The sequence below is a fragment of the Labeo rohita genome, chromosome 21 (assembly GCF_022985175.1).
Source record: "Labeo rohita strain BAU-BD-2019 chromosome 21, IGBB_LRoh.1.0, whole genome shotgun sequence".
NCBI lineage: Eukaryota > Metazoa > Chordata > Actinopteri > Cypriniformes > Cyprinidae > Labeo > Labeo rohita.
The window spans coordinates 3,518,502-3,538,380 of NC_066889.1; the positions used below are offsets into that span (position 1 = coordinate 3,518,502).

Sequence of the window (19,879 nt, forward strand, 5' to 3'; positions counted from 1 at the left end):
TGGAGCTTGTCCACTTGGTGAGCCTATTACAGGGAAAAAGAAAACAACATAAAAATGGCTATAACTGTGCAACCATTTGTCTTTTCACGTCAAAATCGGTGTGCATGGTCTTGCTCTGTAGTGCCACAAGTGTCTATAAGGACATTTGCATATCTCCAAAAACATGGCCGCCATTGGCTGATGAAATTTGAGCACCTGTTAGATAAAGTTAACGGAGGCCAGTTGGAATGAAACTCAGTGGGCCTGTTTGACTTACGACTGCAAAAGTCTATGAGAAATTTTAAAGAATTCACCGACTGGGGGGGTGATATTGCATTTTGCATGGTTTTTCACACATACGCACAAAATTTGTATCATACGATACAACTCCTCATTCCAGACAACTTTGCCTCTAGAGCCACTGCTGTCAATCAAATCGTTTGCTAAATGATTAAGAAGATGTCAAAAACCTACTTTTGGTTTAGTTCTAGATTTTTTGCTCAATCTGCAAAAAACACTGCAGTGCAATTATTTGGACTCTCTAGGTCAACAGTTATATAAAAAAAAGAGTTGAAATTTACACTTTGGGAAGCTATAATGGGGTCGTTTAGAAAAGGGGCCTGTCCAGATTGACCCAAAATCCTACACAGCAAAAAGGAAAACTCAAAACTTCACGAAACCTGGTGAGCACATGCAGCAGGCAATTCACAAGAAGCACGCAAAGTTTTAAGCAGATCGGACCACCGCTGGTGCTATAACAGTCATAACCATTAAAAAAAATTATATTTCTATGGTAAATTACCTGAATTTTTAAATCATTGATTTAGGTGGTTACAAGCTTGCTAAATAATGTCTTTTTTCATACGTGCTTAAATGCCTTAAAGTGCTTGGACACTGGTAATTGCTGCTTGCAGCTATATATTTTTCTGCACTTTTAAGACTAATGTATGTAAAGGTTATTTGTTTTGATTGGCTAATTTATATAGTGGAGTTTGTCAGGGAAGGCTGAAAAGCTCTTGATGTATTAACGTGGATAACCATGGTTGTGATATCATTACAGGAAGACTTCTGGAACTAATTTTTAACAAATGGTCATATTGGACTGGGGATTGAGTTGTGAACGTTACATAGTAGATCAAGTTCTTTTAGAAGAACAAGAATATCCTGTTTTTCGTGATATGCTGACATTAATTTTCATCTTTGTTCCTTGCCTCTCTTTGTTTTTCACTCTTGTCGTCTCACACTTCTGTGAGACTGTTGTGTTTACACAAGTGAAAGTGATTAACGGATATTGAGAGTTATATAGAGAGTGTTGAGGTTAAAGCCTCTTTCATTGTGCACAGTGTGACGCCTGATGTTTTCTTTTTTCTGTTTCTGCTGGTTTTCTTTTTATGCCTTCAGGAAGCAGCTGCTGTATGTCATTTTTTTAACTGACGTGCTGCTTGCATGCAATCTGATGGGCCAATGTATGGGTCTTAGCAATTTCAGCCGTACTGACCCAATGCATGTGACGAAACTTTAGTGTGGAATGAGGAAGGGTGCCATTAAAAACAATCTGTGTAATTCTTTGGGTTTTAAAGTACTTTTTTATTTCACATCTTAATATGCCGAGACTGCTAAGTAAGCCATTCATTGGCTGATTTCCCAAAAGTGAAATGTAATGTAATGAAATATTTTTAATTTCAATTTTAAATTTAGGACTCACGCCAACAGGAAAAGTTTATTTTTTAAATGTTTTTGTTCAGGAATGAAATAAAATAATAAAATAGAATTTATGGTCTTTATATATACACTGGTTTGGTGTCAAAATATTTTAAAAATTACTGATTGAAAAAAAATAAATCAGTATCATACATTCAGTTGTGTTCTTTTGATTAGCAATATAAATGTTATTTTAGAAAATGTGTATGTATTTTTATAACACTTCTTGTCAACTGAAATGTCATGTCAACCACTTTTGCTATATGTAGACGGTATATTTACAGAACATCTGTCCACAGAGAGTAAACAAAGAGGGCAAAAGAATGACACAGAACCAACATGACCAAAGTCAAACGAGCGACAGAGTTTGCTACAGGGATACTTGCTTGTGATTTGCTAATTGCATCCTTACGTATAATTCTGACTTGATGTTTTGCATGTATAATCATATGCATATGCAAATGGATCTGAATATTGTCATCTAAACAAGCATAATCTCTACTAAGTGCTCTGTGCTGATTACACTGTTATTTGAATACCATGAATTATTAATGCTGCACCAGCCATTCACTGTTTAGTAGATAAGGCGATTATGCAAATTTAGATTAAAAAAATGCAGATTTGACTAATTATGGCTTTTATCTGCATATAACAACAGACTCACTGGAAAACCATGCTGAAGCTTTACTTACATTCAGCAGTTCCAAAAATACACACAATTACATACAATTCACTGCAGTTTCCAGCTAAAATAAACACTAGTTATTGATTAATAAAGACTCTTTTTTACTCTTTAAAGACTTTTTTACACAGTTTCTTGTGCAATATTATGCTGTGACCTCAGACACTTTAACATGGTGCTTAAAAACTAATTTTGACGTTTGCATCACATAACCTTATGCATGGCTTTTCTGTTATAGTAAACTATGTAGCACACCTGATATAGCATTCCTGTGAAACTAGGGCTGGATAATATGGGCAAAACAATTTATACGATAATTTTTTTCATATCAGTCGATATCAGATATTTATCACAATAAATGTCAAATTTTTATGTTAAGTTTAAAGTCAGATTTTTGCTCCAAAGTGAAAGTTGTGGAAACCAGACCATTAATTTTCCTTAACAAAATAAATATCTAAATAGAAAAATTAATTTGTTAATGTTCTAATGAGTTATATTGTTTCAAATCAAGAAACAGGTTTGGGTTATCTGATAATAATAATAATAATAATAATAATAATAATAATATCACTTTTTGTCTATTGGAAATGCACATTTGATAATAGCTTGAGGATGCAGAGATAAATTTTTGGTTCATTATCAATCAGTAATATCTGTAAAAAAAAATTGTAGCAACCTCAGTTGCAGTTGCAAGCATACATTTTAAATCATGATAAATGCAGTTAAAACCACACATAATGGTACCTCGATACCATGGTAAAAATATAACTACATGGTTTTATAGGTAGTCTCTTTGTATGAAAAACGGTAGTCTAAAAACATTCAGTATAAATGCACACATGCTATAGCTTAATCACAAATACATACATACTATAATTATATACCATTACTCCTGTAATAATTCATTGTGAATATCCCACACTGCTGCCACAATACCATGGTGCAGTGAGTGTTACTACAGTAAATCCATGATAAATGATGGCAATGTGTAGATTGAAAAGCCTTCTGACTGTCTCGTTGCACACAGCTTTAAACTAGTTTGAGTCACAGAGTCATTTGTGTTCATCGAATTTTTTATAACTCATCAGTTTAAATTATATTAAGCCTTAAAGTTCTGCATAATTTAGGGCGTGGCCACTTGAGTGACAGGTGGATTGCCGCTGCCGTCACCACTGTTCGGCAACCAGCTCCACCCACGTCCCGCCTCTTTGCCCATTTTCCATTATCCGGGAGTGACGTGCAGTGATGCGATTCCAAGATGGTGACGACCGACTCCCACCCACTATGAGCTTCAAAAATGGTCTTCAGAAACCTACGGGTGACGTCACGGACACTACGTCCATATTTTTTACAGTCTATGCTTCAACCGCGCAGCGCACCAGTTTGAACTTTGGTCCGAGCGGATAAACGGTCCGTGTGGCGCGATTTAAATGAGTCGCACTGTTTCGTTCCGCTTTTGGCACATAAAAATTATATCGAACATTTATCGAACTCTTCATATCGTTTTATCGAGGAAAATTCTATAGCGATAATTATCGTTATCGAATTATCGCTTAGCCCTATGTGAAACACAAGTCGCAATAAAGTGTTAACCGTTTAGCAAAACTCTCTGGGCATTTAATTTCTGAATTGCTGTGATAGGCCTATGTAATTTTCAGATTTATGTTCATCTGTTTCTGTTAAAACTCAACATGTTTTTCCAGTGAGCCTAACATTTTTGAGTTTACTTCACTGTCTGCACTTCTACAATTCTAGTGTAATTCCAGTGTAATGATGTCAGCAGTGGGTAGGTGTGACATCCTTGACCAAAACTGTTTTGGTTTGAGTCAGCTAGTAGGACAGTGCCTTTAGTCAGTTAGTTGTAGTGAATCATGTTGTAGTTGCTGACATTGCAGGGATTAAGTATCCGGTTATAACTCACTTCCTACCCTATTATTCCTTTCCTTTTCCTGTGGCACACCACTATCCTCCTCTCTGAAGGACTTGTGTATCAGTGTCGGAAATCCACTTTCATGGCCCATCGTTCCTCCATCAAAATCCGCTTCCTGTATGCATGTTACTACAGCAGAGAAAACACAAGCCTTACTTCATTGGCATTTGAACGTTCTGACTATTTCACTGGCATTTTTATGCCTTGAGAGCTGTAAACGGAGGAAATGTATTCCAGCGGCCATTTCTGGAAGGTTAAACAAGTCATTTCATGCTCATTGAGTTGCTAACACTGCTGTAACTGTACTGCAGCTGCAAGCGCCAACAGCGCAGCCACCGCACAAATCCCAGCTGGCTGCAGCTTTCATCTTATCTTGCTGACTAAACTAAATGAGCAGAAATTGTAGTGCTCTGAAATTGACCCAAAAACAACAAGCGTCAATTCCACAGAGGTCAATTAAAGGATGTTGAGTGAAACTGCAGGCCATCGTTCTTTGAGCAACTGCTTATCTGTCTCCTTCATGTTGGTTTACTGTGTAATCAACAAATGTGGTGATCTTCAAAATGCATAATTGGCCTTGCTTTGAGAAGAAATGCCATTTTGTGTGCTTAAACCACAAAAAAGTACACGCTAAAACTGTATAATCTTTGTTAATGTACACACCGCTTTAGTGTGAAAACCCGTTTCCACCACTAAATAAAACATAAAAAAGGTAATTGTAACTCTTTATCTCACAATTCTGACTTTTTCTTGCAATTGTCACTTTTTTCTTAGAATTGCATGATATTAACTTGAAATTGCAAGCTATAAAGTCAGAATTGCGTGTTAGCAATTTGCAATTGTGAGTTACAAAGTCAGAATTGCATAATAAAAATCTAAAAAAATAAAGTCACGTCTGAGAAATAAAGTTTTTTTTGCTCAGAAAGATATAAACTCGCATTTGCAAGTTATAAAGTCAAAACTGCGTTATAGAAATTTGCAAATTGCAGGTTACAAAGTCTGAATTGCATGATATAAACTCGCAATTCTGAGGGTTTTTTTCCTCAGAATTATATAAACTCGCAGTTATGAGTTATAAAGTCAGAACTGCGTGATAGAAATGTGTAAATTGTGGGTTACAAAAAAAAATTAAATTGCATGATATAAACTCTCAATTCTGAGAAATAAAGTCACAATTAAAAAAAAAATAAGTCAGAATTGTGAGATAAAAATAATTTTTTTTTTTTCTCAGAATGGTATAAACTCACAATTGCAAGTTATAAAGTCAGAACTGCGTGATAAAAGTCCGCAATTGTGAGTAAAAAGTCTAAATTGTATGATATAAGCTTGCAATTCTGAGAAATAAACTCACAATTCAGATTTTTCTTTTTTTCTCAAAATTGCAAGTTTATATCTCACAATTTAGACTTGATAATACACAACTGTATTATCAGTTGGACTTTATAACTGGTAATTGCTACTTTATATCTTAAAATTCTAAAAAAAAAAGTCAGAATTGTTTACAACTGACTTGATCAGTGAGTTGATCAGAAAAAGGGTAAAAAGTTCTTGAACGAAAGAATCACTGCTTTACCTGTCAGAAGATGAAAATCAGATTCGTGAGTTTATATCATGCAATTCTAAGAAAAAAAATCAGAATTACAAGATTTAAACTTACAATTGCAAGAAAAAATTGTACAGTTGTAAGAGTAAGAGTCACAATTACCCTTTTTTATTTTTGAAAAATATACTATATATTTATGTTAATTTATGTAAAGTGACAAAGCTACCAAACAATTATTGGCGCAAAACAAAAAAAGGGAAACATACATTGGTTCATGCCGGTCTCTCATCGTCCTGTGTAGTCTGTTTTTTGTAGATTTTGCAATAGAAATTGACTCTACGCCCTGCCTTAACAGTATGATCTATCGCAATGACATCATTACAAGTATGACTTCATGTTTATTTCTCTGTAGTTTATATGAATTCCCATTCGCATGTGCAACATGTTTGGTTTTTGATGAACTTGTAATGGCCCATATGTCAGAACATGTTCGTTTTGTTATAAATGAATGAAGTTGAATGTATATCTGCATCTTCTTCTAATTATATCCTCATTAATTTTTACCTAGAGTTCCAAGTAAAATGTCTCACTGGATGTTATAATGTGTGTGTAGCAGTGATGTGGTGGTGTTTTGCTGAGTAGACTTTGGCTTCTGCCTAGCTCTCGCTGTGTGGCCCAGTACAGCTCCCTGCTGGTAAAATGCTGTGTGTAATGGAAGCTCTGCCGTTTGGACCATCTGGAGAGATATGTCTTCCAGGTCTTCACTGGCTTCTATCACAAAGGCTTTTATCAGCTGTACTGCTCTGTATTAATAAATGAAAAAAATAGTACTGAATTAATTTAAGGATAGAAAATTCTGCCATCGCATTTGTTGTGCACTGCAGAATAATGAAAAATAAATAAACAGGACTCAGTCTGCCAAGTTCAAAATTGTCAATGAATAAAAAAAAAAATATTAGAAATAAATAAATAAAACCTCAAAAGTATCACAAAAAGTGACCCGTACTCTTCAAGTCTTCAGTACACTGTAAGAAACAAAAAACACAATTTGTTGAGTCAGCTTAAAATAATTTGTTACCCTGCTGCCTTAAAATTTTAAGTTCAGTCAACTCAAATAAGTTCAGTCAACTTGAAATGTTGAGTTGTACTAAGTGACAATTTAGATATTTGTTTGTTAAACTTAAATGGAAGGTAAGTATCCCAGCTGCCTTAAAATTTTAAGTTGAATCAACTCAAGTATCTAAGTTGTCACTTAGTACAACTTAACATTTCAAGTTGAATAAACACTTTTTGAGTTGACTGAATTTTAAGGAAGCCAGGTAACAAATTATTGTAAATTGACTCAACAAATTGATTTTTAGTGTATTCATCATACAATAGCTTTGTGAGAGGAAATTCCGAGGACTTGCAATTGCGAGTTATAAAGTCCAGTTCTGAGGGGAAAAAGAGAATGACATTCACAAAAGAGAATTTACATCTCGCAATTCTATCTTTATTTCTCAGAACTGCGAGTTTAAAGCTGAGTTTTTTTTTTTTAATTTTAATTGCGAGTTTATATCATGCAATTCTGAGAAAAATGTCAGAATTGTGAGTTTATATCTCAAAATGCTGACTTTTTTTCTTGAAATTGCAAGTTTATATCACAGTTCTGAGAAAAAAGTCAGAATTGCGAGTTTATATCTTGCAATTCTGACTTCAGATGTAAACTTGCAATTGCAAAGAAAAAAATTCTGAATTATGAGACAAAAAGTCACAGTTACCTTTTTTATTTTTTTATTCAGTGGTGTAAATGGCCTTCCATACATATCAGTGCAGGTTTATTTATTTATTATTCCATTTGATTTTTGCAGTCCATTTTATAGCCTTGGCAAAGAATGCTCTGTGAATTTGTTTCTCACTCAATCTGAAGTTGCCCATAGGGATGTTTTATTTTACCAACACTTGCAGTAAAAGTTTCTGCTTGCTGCAAAGGTGGCAGCCTTACCTACAATATATGTGACCCTGGACTGCAAAACCAGTCACAAGTGTCAATTTTGTTGCTGAATAAAAGCTGAATAAATAAGCTTTCCATTGATGACTGTTTGTTAGGATAGGACAATAATTGGCCAAGATACAACTATTAAATAAAATCTGGAATCTGAGGGTGCAAAAAAAAAAACAAAAAAAAAAAAAAATTCTGATAAAATAGCCTTTAAAGCAATTGAAATGAAGTTCTTAGCAATGCATATTATTAATCAAATTAAGTTTGGGTGTATTTACAGTGGAAAATTTACAAAATATCTTGATGGAACATGATCTTTACTAAGTATACAAGTGATTTTTGGCATAAAAGAAACACTGATCATTTTGACCCATACAATGCTTTGTTGGCTATTGATACAAATATACCCGCACTACTTAACAACTACTTGGTTTTGTAGTCCAGTGTCACATATTTTATGTATTTTATGTTTTATATATAATTCTCAAAAACTCAAACATGTACATTTATGCTGCTCGCATATTATTGTAGCCCAGTTTGTGCTGAATACAGTGTAATCAGACTTTAGCCATTAATATGTTTTTAAAATACTGAAAAAAGAACAAATGTCAGGGCCCCAAAACCCCCTCAGACCACAGAGGGTTAAATATTTTTTAATGACATAATGTGTAGTACTTTACAACATCTTTTAGGTTTGCGATGCAGGTTTTGGCATCTAGTTTGTGTATGCATAACATCCATATAACATATGTTTAACAGAGCTAGTGGTTTGTACAAAGTGACTGCTAAGTGTCTGCCGTAATGCTCTTTAGAGACAAATTACACTCCTTCACTTGGCTGAAGCTGAGTTATGTGCTCCTGGACCTCGGCCATGACATCTTTCTGTTAGCATTCCAAAACACTTCCAGGTTACATTGCAGACCGTTGCATTGCACACATGTTGAGTAGCATGAGAAATATGCTGAGATCAAACTGTAGTTCACTACACTATAATTTTAGGTTTACAGCTATGCTTTTATAAAGGAACTAGGAAAAAGTTAACTACACTGACCTTTTCTAATGTAGGGCAAAACAAAGAAAACAAACAAGCTCCTGTCAAGGTGCTTAAAGGGATTGTTCACCTTAAAATGAAAATTCTGTCAATAAAAAGTTGCCTCGCTCTATGCAGGGTCAGAAAGCTCTTGGATTTCATCAGAAATGTCCTAATTTGTGTTCTGAGATAAACAGAGGTCTAAAACGGTATGAAGGTGAGTAATTAATGACAGAATTTTCATTTTGGGGTGAACTATCCGTTTAAAAATGTTGTTATCATTGTATGGTTGTTGTTTTAGAGGACTCAATACTAGTCAGAAAGATGGCTGTAGGTCTTTGTATGATTCATTTATTAGTAATGAAGCCAACTGTATCTCATTCTAATGATTTAAAACCACTGCCACAAAAAGCACATGTTCAGAACATCTGAAAACGTTGATGAGAATGATGATGAAGGATTTGGGAGGGCCGATCCTCCCTCACATCAATGCGAGCTCCCTGCAGACAGCAGCTGGTATCCGTTCCACACCAGCAGCGCTCCGTCTCATCCCAGAGCAGGAAACTTTCGAAACAAAAGCAGATTACATACTTCAAATGTTTCCATTTTCTCACTTTAACATCTGATTGTCACTGTGGACATGTAAACACTGCAAGTTTTGGGAGTAACAGCAGTTTTTAATTGCATGTTATTGTTCTTTGTGTCTATGAAATACTCCTACTATGATGAACTGGGTTCAGTTAGAGTTTGGGTCAATGACGTGACACATTTTTTTTTCTGCATATGAATTTTATATAATATTTTAAAAATACATAACTAATTTAATTAATTAAAAGATTAAATTAAATTACATTTGAATTAATTTTGAGGCTTTCTGAGACAAAAAAGCCTAATTAAAATGATGTAATTCTGGACAAAGAAGGCTTTGTTAGCTGTCTGTCAAATCAAAGTTATATGGTGCAACCAAAAAGCATATGCTGAACCCAACATGCAGAAAAAACTGAACCTCTTCTGACATGCCAGTGGTTATTTTAGCTTAGAAAAGCCTTTAAAAAGTAGAGGAAATTTACTTTGCAGGCAAACGCCATGCTAACTAAAGCTCAGACGTCACATAATGGCATGTCAGCAGTGTTCCACTGGAGCCTTTGGAAACAAAAATGCTGCATTTTTTATTTGATTTCCTGTTGGCTTGTATTTGTGTGAGTGTTTGTGCATGCATATCCAACTGTATGCAAGCATTCCTTCCAAGCGCTTGGACGGCACCATTGTGTCTCCGGGCAAAAGGCAGGAAGCAGAGGACACTGGAGGAGAAACATTTTGGGGAATTCTGTGTTCTTAGATGGCATGTTGACAAATGTGGATGTCAACAGAAATAAACAGCGCTTATTTTTAGCGCTGGTCACTAATTAACAATCCATTCTTGGATTTCCGGTGCTAAAATAACTGCGTGCGTAGATGACAAATGGAAGCTTGTTGGGAAGTGGAGTTTCACTTTACACAAATATTACCAGTTAGATATTGTTTTCTCGATTTTAATCGATTCTCATTTTTACGAAACAATATTGATCCTTAAATCTCAAGAATCGATTAGTCTAGCCTGTTTTCAGTTAATAAACGGAATATTGTAGCACGCCTCCCATCCAATTAATCATAATAAGCTTTGTGCTTTGTTAATTGTTGATATGAAACAAAGTCTCAGATTTCAAATTCTGTCCATTTTATTACACTAATGCCGTTTTGACACTGTTTAATGTGATAGATCGACGTCATTGCTGTGGCGCGAAATGCAGCTGGAGGGCAGGAAGTGATTTTTCTCCATAGGAATTACTAGCAGAAACTCAAAATGCCTAAGTTTTGCGTTTTTTATGGATGCTGAAATCAGTCAAACTGAGAAACCACAAAGAGCTTTTACTCACGTATGAATTTTTTTTTCCGTTCATAAGGGCGGAAAGGCAAGAAATTGACTGAGAAACGCAGGAAAAAGTGGCTTGTAAACCTCCCGTCTGTGGTCAGGAGGAGAGTCAGATAATGCTTGTGTGTGCAAATGGTTAAAAAAAAGATATAATAATATGTTAAGATGTTGATAAAGAACTATATAAATAGATACAGGGTGAGAGAGTGAGAATTCACTCAATGCTAAACGCCACACATAGACACAATGTAAGATATTATATTTGTAGAAAGAGCGTTCAAGAGCGTTATTGATTATAACGGAACATTGTGAGATGGCAATAAATTGGAGAAAGTGACAGCTTTTTAGTGACTATATGGAAGCGCTATTTGCTCACTTTCTATAATCATTTCTGCTAACAGGACCAATAGCTACAAACCCTGCACATGCAGCAAAGGTTCAGGAGAACTGGTACTGTACTAGTATAAACACTATTACAAGAGAAAGGTATAAAAATCACAACATATGTTGGATGTGATCCTTATGTTATGAAGAGGTGATTTTTCAGCTGAATTGAAATAGTTGCCTGCTGTCGAGGCGGTGGATAAAAACTAAGCCTGATTGCATTCAAACTATTTCAAAAGTGATTTCCTCATTTATATGAAGGATGCATGATATATGTCACTCCTAAAACTACTGCTGTACAGGGTTTTTGGCTACTGGTACTGTTAGCAGCATGTAAAATGAAATTTTTTTTTAAAATTCTGAATTGCTTATAGCCTAAAAAGCGAGCAAATAGCACTTCAATTTATCGCAACCTCACAAGGTTTCGTTGTAATCAACTGCAAATATAATATCTTTTTTACATTGTGTCTGTGTGTGGTCTCACCCTGTATCTATTCATACATTTCTTTATATCTTAATATTAATTGATTTTTTATTAACCTTTTGCACACACAAACATCAGAACTCTCCTCCTGACCGCAGACACAGGTTTACAAGCCACTTTGTAAAGTGACTTGTAACTAATGCTGTAAAATATTAGTTAATTTGCATGTATGTATTAATATAAACATACAGAGACTCAACTAATGCTGTAAAATATAAAATGTATATTTTACAGCATTAGTTGAGAGATTTATTTCCTTGGAAAAATTTGGCATGTACTGTGCCTGATATATCCAAAATAATCGATATCGATATTGAATCGCAAGCTTGTGAATCAGAATTAAATCGAGCCATGAAGTTTGTGTCAAAACCTAGCCCTATTAGCAGTTGATCCCAATACTAGCAAAATTAAATGACTGACACCAAAGCAAAAACTAATTGAACATAGCCATGAGATGTCTGCTGTATTTGTCTATCATAAATTAACTGGTAATTAGTGTGAATTTTGTTAGTAGAGATTGTTGCAGATTTAACTATTTGAAAGTTTTGTTCATGCATTGTAAAACATCTTGCAACCTGCTCGCTTAGTAAGCCAAAGTAAGCCATTGCCAAACAGAATCGTATTTCTTTCCACAAAGAACTGGGTCAATATGTTTCACAAGAAGTAAATGCACGTCCTGAGCAAAAGAATAACGTATTTGTACGCTGGCAAACTTGCCCTTGAGTCGATAATCAATTGCATAACTTGTGTCATTTGTATTGGAGCGCGTTTACACACAGGAAATTAAGTTTGCCCAAAATGTGCTTTTGATTTTGTCACTCTGACAATCACACAGAACGGCTGGCTCATGTCACTGAGAATGATCCTTTCAAAAAGAGCTGCAATGCCAAATCCTCTAACAGAGCTCTAGGAGTTTTACCTTTTATTACCATTAGTAGTAGTTTTTTAATTTTTTTATTGTTATTATTCTCTGAAGTAAGCAACACATTTTCAAAACCTTTAGTACAAATCAACGATTCACTTTTTTCATACATTTTAGCATTTTTTTAATTGTTAGTACACATAATGCACAGTTTATCTACATACATTTTTGGTCACACTTTATTTTGGGGACCAGTTCTCACACTCTCACTATTAACTAACTATTAACTTTGCCTCAATAAACTCCTAATTTGTTGCTTATTAATAGTTAGTAAGGTGGTTATTAAGTTAAATGGGGTAGGACTAAGGGGTCTAAAATATGGTCATGTGGAAGGCATTAATTTGTGCTTTATAAGCAGGGTACAACAGGGCTAAAGGCACACCCTAAAAAAAAACATGCTTTTCAATCTGCACAAAGTGCATGATTGCAAAAAAATGTATACGTTTGTAATGAACATTTATGGAGCAACAGATTTTGTGTGAAAATAAATCATACAAGTCGTTTATTTTGTTTAAAAATCTCATAAATGTATGAGGTGGCAAGGGGGTAATGGGGTAAAAGGCTCACCAGCATGGGGTAAAGGGCACATTATAATATGTTTTTTTTTTTTTTTAAAATAATGTCTAAGTTAATACTTGTTTAAAACAATCACTTTAGCAAAATTTGTACTATTTGTACTATTTTCTGCTTATTTTGATAAATAAAATAATTATTTTTTTGTTCAATAAATATACTGTCATTAAAATATGTTAATATAAAACATATTTTAAAATACAGCAACAAAATCATTTTAAAATGTAAAGATTCTGAAAGCGCTAAAGGAGATCCTGTAGTAATTTAATATAGATTTACAGTAGTAACAACAAATTATATTTTATTATATGATCATGTTTTTAAATATGATGGCTTCATTCTAAATCTAACAATGTCATGTCAACGAATGGAAAAAACAGCCTTCTATGAATTATAATGTTAATTATTGTGCCTTTTAGCCCCAACAGCAGGTTACCCCAAATACCATACTTTTACATATTCATTTGTTATTTAAAAACTGCTGTTTTAATTATCTTAAACAAAACTGAAAATCATTAAAAAGACATTTGTCCCAAGATAATAACAATTTACAGATAATGTACCCCCTTGTCATCTAAGATGTTCATGTCTTTCTTTCTTCAGTTGTAAAGAAATTATGTTTTTTGAGGAAAACATTTCAGCATTTTTCTCCATATAATGGACTGATATGGTGCCCCAAGTTTGAACTTCCAAAATGCAGTTTAAATGCAGCTTCAAACCATCCCAAATGCAGTTGTAAACGATCCCAGCCGAGGAAGAAGGGTCTTATCTAGCGAAATGATTGGTTATTTCCATAAAAATAATACAATTTATATACTTTTTAATGTCAAACGCTCGTCTTGTCTTACTCTTTCCGACCTCTGTTTTTTCCGGTTCATGACAGTTAGGACTGCCATCTCATGTTCTCCCTCAACTTCAAAATCATCCTTAATCGCTGTTTTGCCTTTTTTGTTAAGGGTGTTTGATCTTTTTTTGCATGTTCACTTTGCAAAGACTGGGTCGGTACTTCTGCAGTGAAGTAGGATGATTTTGAAATGATTTTTCAGGAAGAGTCAGTTCAGGAAGAGCAAGACAAGACGAGCATTTGAGATTAAAAAGTATTTAAATAGTTTTTTTTTTTTTTAAATAACCGAACGTTTCGCTAGATAAGACCCTTCTTCCTCGGCTGGGATCGTTTAAAACCAACATTTGGGATCGTTTGAAGTCGCATTTAAACGCATTGAAAGTTCAAACTAGGGGCACCATAGCAGTCCATTACATGGAGAAAATTGCTGAAATGTTTTTCTCAAAAAACCTAATTTCTCTATGACTGAGGAAAGAAAGACATAAACATCTTGGATGACAAGGGGGTGAACACAATCTCTGTAAATTGTTGTTCCGGAAGAGGACTTCTCCTTTAAAGAATTAGCGATTCTAATTTGCTACTTTAATTTTTAAAAACGCCAATATTAGATCAAGTAAGCACAGAATCGACTTTGCGCCGCTGCACGCGATCGCGTCAAGGACCAGCCAAATTTGCACGTGTATCTTGAAAAGCAGATGTTTTGAAAATTGCTGCGCCACGTTTTTTCTGACATCTAGAGGAAAATAATGTCAAAGGCGCTATTTACCCCAGGGCACCTTTAGCCCCATTTTACCCTTCTAATAAACAGCCAATATGCTAGTAATATGTATGCTGATAAGCATCTATAGTTAATAGTGAGATTTGGTCCCTAAACTAAAGTGTTACCCAATTTTATTGAATCACAGTAACTGCCTTTCATATTATTTGTTATTTGCATCTCTTCCCATTCAAGATAATACATTTGTCTACTATTTAATTCAACTGATCTTAATGATTAATCAATGGTTTGGAACATCTGTTGATTTATATGGTCTAAAGAACTAAAAAATGCAAACAAGAGGTTGACATCTAGCTCAGCTCACTTTCGTGCAAGTTTTACATTTGTTTGTTATTCAGAAGATTTTTTTCCCTAAAGTTATGACAATCTAAAACCAAGGGATCTGCCTTCGATTTATAAACTGATTTGACCAGCCAAATTCTCGTTCCATGACAAACAGTATTTATTTTTAGAGACTATTGGGCTCATTCTGTCTCTTTTTTGGATATTTTCCCCCTTGCAGTCTCTTTTTCTCATTCCATCACTGAACTCTCACTCACTTTGTCAGTCGTACGTCTTGAAAGACCCAGACACCACAAAGTTTCCAAAGCGCAGTACATGTTCTCTTTGTGGTTTTGCCACCTTTGCTATTCTCGTCGGTGAAATTTTAACACATCTTGTTACATCTTTTACAGATTTGTCTTCTGCGAAAAGGAAGTTTGCGGAGTCGCTGAACGAGTTTAAATTCCAGTGCATTGGCGATGCAGAAACAGATGATGAGATCTGCATTGGTAAGATCACAACAGTGTTTCTTTTCAATGTTTGTTGTTCCTTAGTCAGTGTAATGGAAGAAACAAAACGGATAATTCCGTTTTAAACCCCAAAATGTTATTCACTGTATGCTGTCATACAAATGACAAAGCATTTGAACTCAACCCTAAAGCAGCAGTTTCGTCATTGTTTCTCTGAGTACAAATTGATCCCCGGCCATCTGATTCCACTCCAGGTCTTGCGCAATATATTCATTACAAGCTTTTAACTCAAAAAGACAGGTTTTACTGAGCGCCGTCCACACGACCATTTCATTTAGCCCCTACTATGCCACAATTAAACCAAGCTTTCAGCTCAACTTTTATGTATTTGCCATAATTCCTCTTGATGGTGTGGCATCAAAGGCTTAAGTGTTGGAACCTGTGGGAATTTTTGTGGCTTTCTGTAAGTCCTGGCACCTTACATGGAAACTTAGCTGAAATCCTGCTTGGCTGAATCTGAAGACGGAACATGTATTGACTTGCCTTTTTTCTGATCTCATCTTCAAATGCAGCCTTGCAGTCCTGTAGTCTTTTACGTTGTTGACCTTGTTCCTTATGAAGTCAAACATGAAAACTTTACTAAATCTGGACGTTTTCTTAGTAATGCATCCGCTGTTTGTCTGAGGTTGAGAGGTTTGATGAGTTAGCTGCTTTAGTTATGTTAGAAATACTAGTGCTAAGCAGTGAAAGGCTAGTATCACTATGACTTTTGCACATATTTAGAGTGTTTGCTTTTTCATGCATGATATGCATGCCATAACATCAGTTGTATGTAATGGCCTTACTATAACTGGACTTAACAGCGTTTTAATACAATGCTACAGAAGTGCACTTAACTGTATAAAGTGTGCACTTGTAGTGTACTTTAAATCTTAAAAGTACATTTAAAAAAATCAAACATATAGTTTAGTTTACCATAGTCTACCATTATCTTAATAATATTTCATAAAGATTTATACAATTGCATATAAAGATGTACTTAAGTTCTACTTAAATGGGTCTTATGTTCAACTAATTGTTTTTATTATATATTTAAACTATAATATGTTACCCTGGACAACAAAACCAGTCTTAAGTCGCACATTTATATTTGTAGCAATAGTCAAAAATATATTGTATTGGTCAAAATTATCGATTTTTCTTTTATGCTAAAAATCATTAGGATATTAAGTAAAGATCATGTTCCATGAAGACATTTTGTAAATTTCCCACCATAAATATATTTAAACTTAATTTTTGATTAGTAATATGAATTGCTAATAACTTCTTTTGGACAACTATAAAGGTGATTTTGATTTTGATTTTTTTTGCACCCTCTGATTCCAGATTTTCAAATAGATTTTCAACCTTACATCAGTGGAAAGCTTATTTATTCAGCTTTCAAATACTGTACAAATCCCAATTTAAAAAAAAATGAACATTATGACTGGTTTTGTGGTCCTGGGTCACATATTTACTAAATAACATGCAAGTGATGTTTAAAAACATTACAGTCAGTCCACATATGAGTAATGTTCTTTTAAAGTATATTATTTTTGTAACAAGTACTCTTTTTTTTTTTTAAAAAAAAAGTGCTGAAGTGAAACAAACAAACAAACAAAAAAGGATGTTGGGTTTTTTTTTTTTTTGCAAAAGACCCAACACATTGATATTTTTTTCTTTTTCTTCTTCTTCACTTTTTTTCCCCTCATCTAGAATTTTTTTTTTTAAGCATAGGTGTTAAACACAGTCTTTGCAGAAGTTATGCAGAAGGCATTTGGCTGCTGTTTTTTTGTTAGAGCGCTCAACACATGCTAGATCTGTGTTGTCACCTTCTCATTGTCATGCATACTTACTGTATGCATGTTAAACACCAACCTGATTACGCAGTTTTGCAGTGTTGTTAAAAGTGTTGCTCTTGGCTTGGTTTTAAATAACAATTTTTTAAATCTCAGGATGTCCAGAGTGAATTATAAAATGACAAATGTCTGACTTCATTGCTTGTAGACGCAAATGTCTTATTTCTTCTCTTTCAAAGCCAAGTCACTTCAGGAGTTTGCTGGAGTCTTACAGAACCTGGAAGATGAGAGGACACGAATGGTGAGCTGCTTATTCATCACTAATAGTTTAAAGGAAGAGTTCACTAAAAATGAAACTCACTCCATGTCTGTCCAAATGTGAATAGTTAGACAGTATGATAATATATACACCATGCACCAAGTTGCTAGTAGTGTCAGCTAGTAATGATTCTGCAAGAGCATTCATACCCTAGTGCTACTTTCAAAATCTGACACAAAACGGAAAACTACTTCCTACTCTGCAAACTCTAACATCCGAAGGAAGCTTTGTAGCTTATAGGTGTGATTTCACTTTGACACGTCTGATACTGTGTAACGACGATAGATGGTTTTCGATTGCCAAGCAAAGCTGCAACTTGCTAATGTGTTATCACACCAACATAGGTGTCTACATGTTCAACTGCTGCAAACCAGTGTCAATCCAGTCACATTTATATTTCACTGTTTCATTTTGATTACTGTTTTGAGTTTTTTGTTTATAACTCAAGTGAAGCGGCTTTTTATAAATAATTTTGTTTTTTTGGTTTGGACTGCATCCATGAAAAAAAAAAAAGAAAGAAAGAAAAAGAAGAAGAAATAAAGATGAAATCCTCTTAATTTTTAGAAAATGTACATTAGTCAACTGTTGAATATAGATATTAATACCTGTCGTTTATTTAAAAAAATGAAGGAATGAATAAAAATAACAATAAAAAATTAAATTAAAATATTAAATTAAATTAAATTGCATTCAGGCATGATGCATGATGATGTAATTTCAAGTCATACTGGTTTGTAATGACATGAGGGTGAGTGAATTTTCACAGAAATCAAGTCAAGTCAAATTTATTTGTATAGCACTTTTTACAGTATGCATCATTTCAAAGCAGCTTTTCAGAAAATCATACTGTTATGTCTAGAATATAAAGTCTTAATGCTTTATCATCGAGTGTTTTAGGCCTGGGCGATATTGCAATATATAATTAGATGTTTAATGCCAACTTTAAGGGATATAAATATTAGTTTTGTTTTAAGTGAGAGTAAGCAGTTCTCAAAAAGTATTTTGGCAAAGAGCATGGAGAAATCTTTGGAGAAACCAGGCTACACTGGGGGATGCAGTGATCTCTTCTGGCTCAATGTCATTTTTAGGAACCCTATGACTTGTGTCTCCTCAGATTGAAAATGCCAATGATGTGTTGATCTTGCCACTGGAGCGTTTCAGGAAGGAGCAGATTGGAGCTGCAAAGGTGAGAGCAGAAGTTCAAATTGCTTTATACTGTGCAGAGAAAGACTTATTGCGTTTCTTAACTCCAGGCATAGTGTGAATGTTTACGGTTATCAACGCCATTGAAGAAGTACCTTGTTCAAAGGCAAATTTGTCACTTAAGATTAATGTTACAGAGTCAAAACCTGCAGATTCCATGTGGGCCAGGCCATTAGAGATCAAAGTGCTTCTAAGAAACTGTTTTAACTGTTTAAACAACACTGCCATCTGTTGGTTATGATGTGTAAACACTCATTGTAATGTCCGTGATGAATACAGATACAGTAAATCTGTTTGAATTTGACATGTAGCACAGATTTGTGCATGCTTTGTTTTTTTTAAACAATGATTCAAATTTATTGCCAACTTTACAGCTCATGCTGCTTGCAGGCGATTGATCCCAAATGACAAATTCGACTCACACACCCAGTGGCTTTTGTCCATTATTGTGGATGTGCATCTGGTTATTAGACACTTACAGGTGTCTGGAGTTCAGAGGCCGAGGCCCTTAAGAAAATGAAAACTGGAAAGCAACAAATTAAAAGAATGAACCATTGTAAAGTACATATTACAAAAATAGTGTACTACGTAAGGGCAAAACTAAATGTTTTCAGACACGTAATTGCATGTTAAGCAATTAAAGGAAAATGTGATATAGTTTAAATTTAAATTAAATGCAATTAGATGAACTTTAGCACTTAACCTGCATTTCAGAATTGCTTTATATTGTCAAATTTAGAAGATGTATTACTCCAAGGCACTTGTGTAGTAAAAGTAAAACGCCTTTAATTTGCTGGGCTAAATCATTAAAATGATTAAAAGTGCAGATTGTCTTAATTTAAAAATATTTACCTCCAATTATCCAAAATCACTGGTGGCTATATAAAGAGACCAGCGCAGCATTTTCTGCTTCTGTGGTTTTATCTTATTATCCTATGGTTAAAATGTTACTGCCGAATACATGTATGGAAATTGTACGAGAGCTTCAGCATCCACCCCAAATACACTCTTTGATACATTAATTCAAGTGTATGTACACTATATT

The 19,879-nt window shown here is 34.4% G+C and overlaps 1 protein-coding gene across 3 annotated transcripts in view; it reads left to right on the top strand.

Annotated features, from left to right (window-relative positions):
• LOC127152898 (rho GTPase-activating protein 26) overlaps positions 1-19,879 on the top strand; it is a 106,516-nt gene that overhangs the window by 31,545 nt on the left and 55,092 nt on the right. For all 3 annotated transcript variants that reach the window (XM_051093788.1, XM_051093790.1, XM_051093789.1), the window contains exons 2-4: positions 15,418-15,513; positions 17,552-17,613; positions 18,746-18,817. In XM_051093788.1, coding sequence (XP_050949745.1) covers positions 15,418-15,513; positions 17,552-17,613; positions 18,746-18,817 — 230 coding nt within the window. The remainder of the gene's footprint in view (positions 1-15,417; positions 15,514-17,551; positions 17,614-18,745; positions 18,818-19,879) is intronic.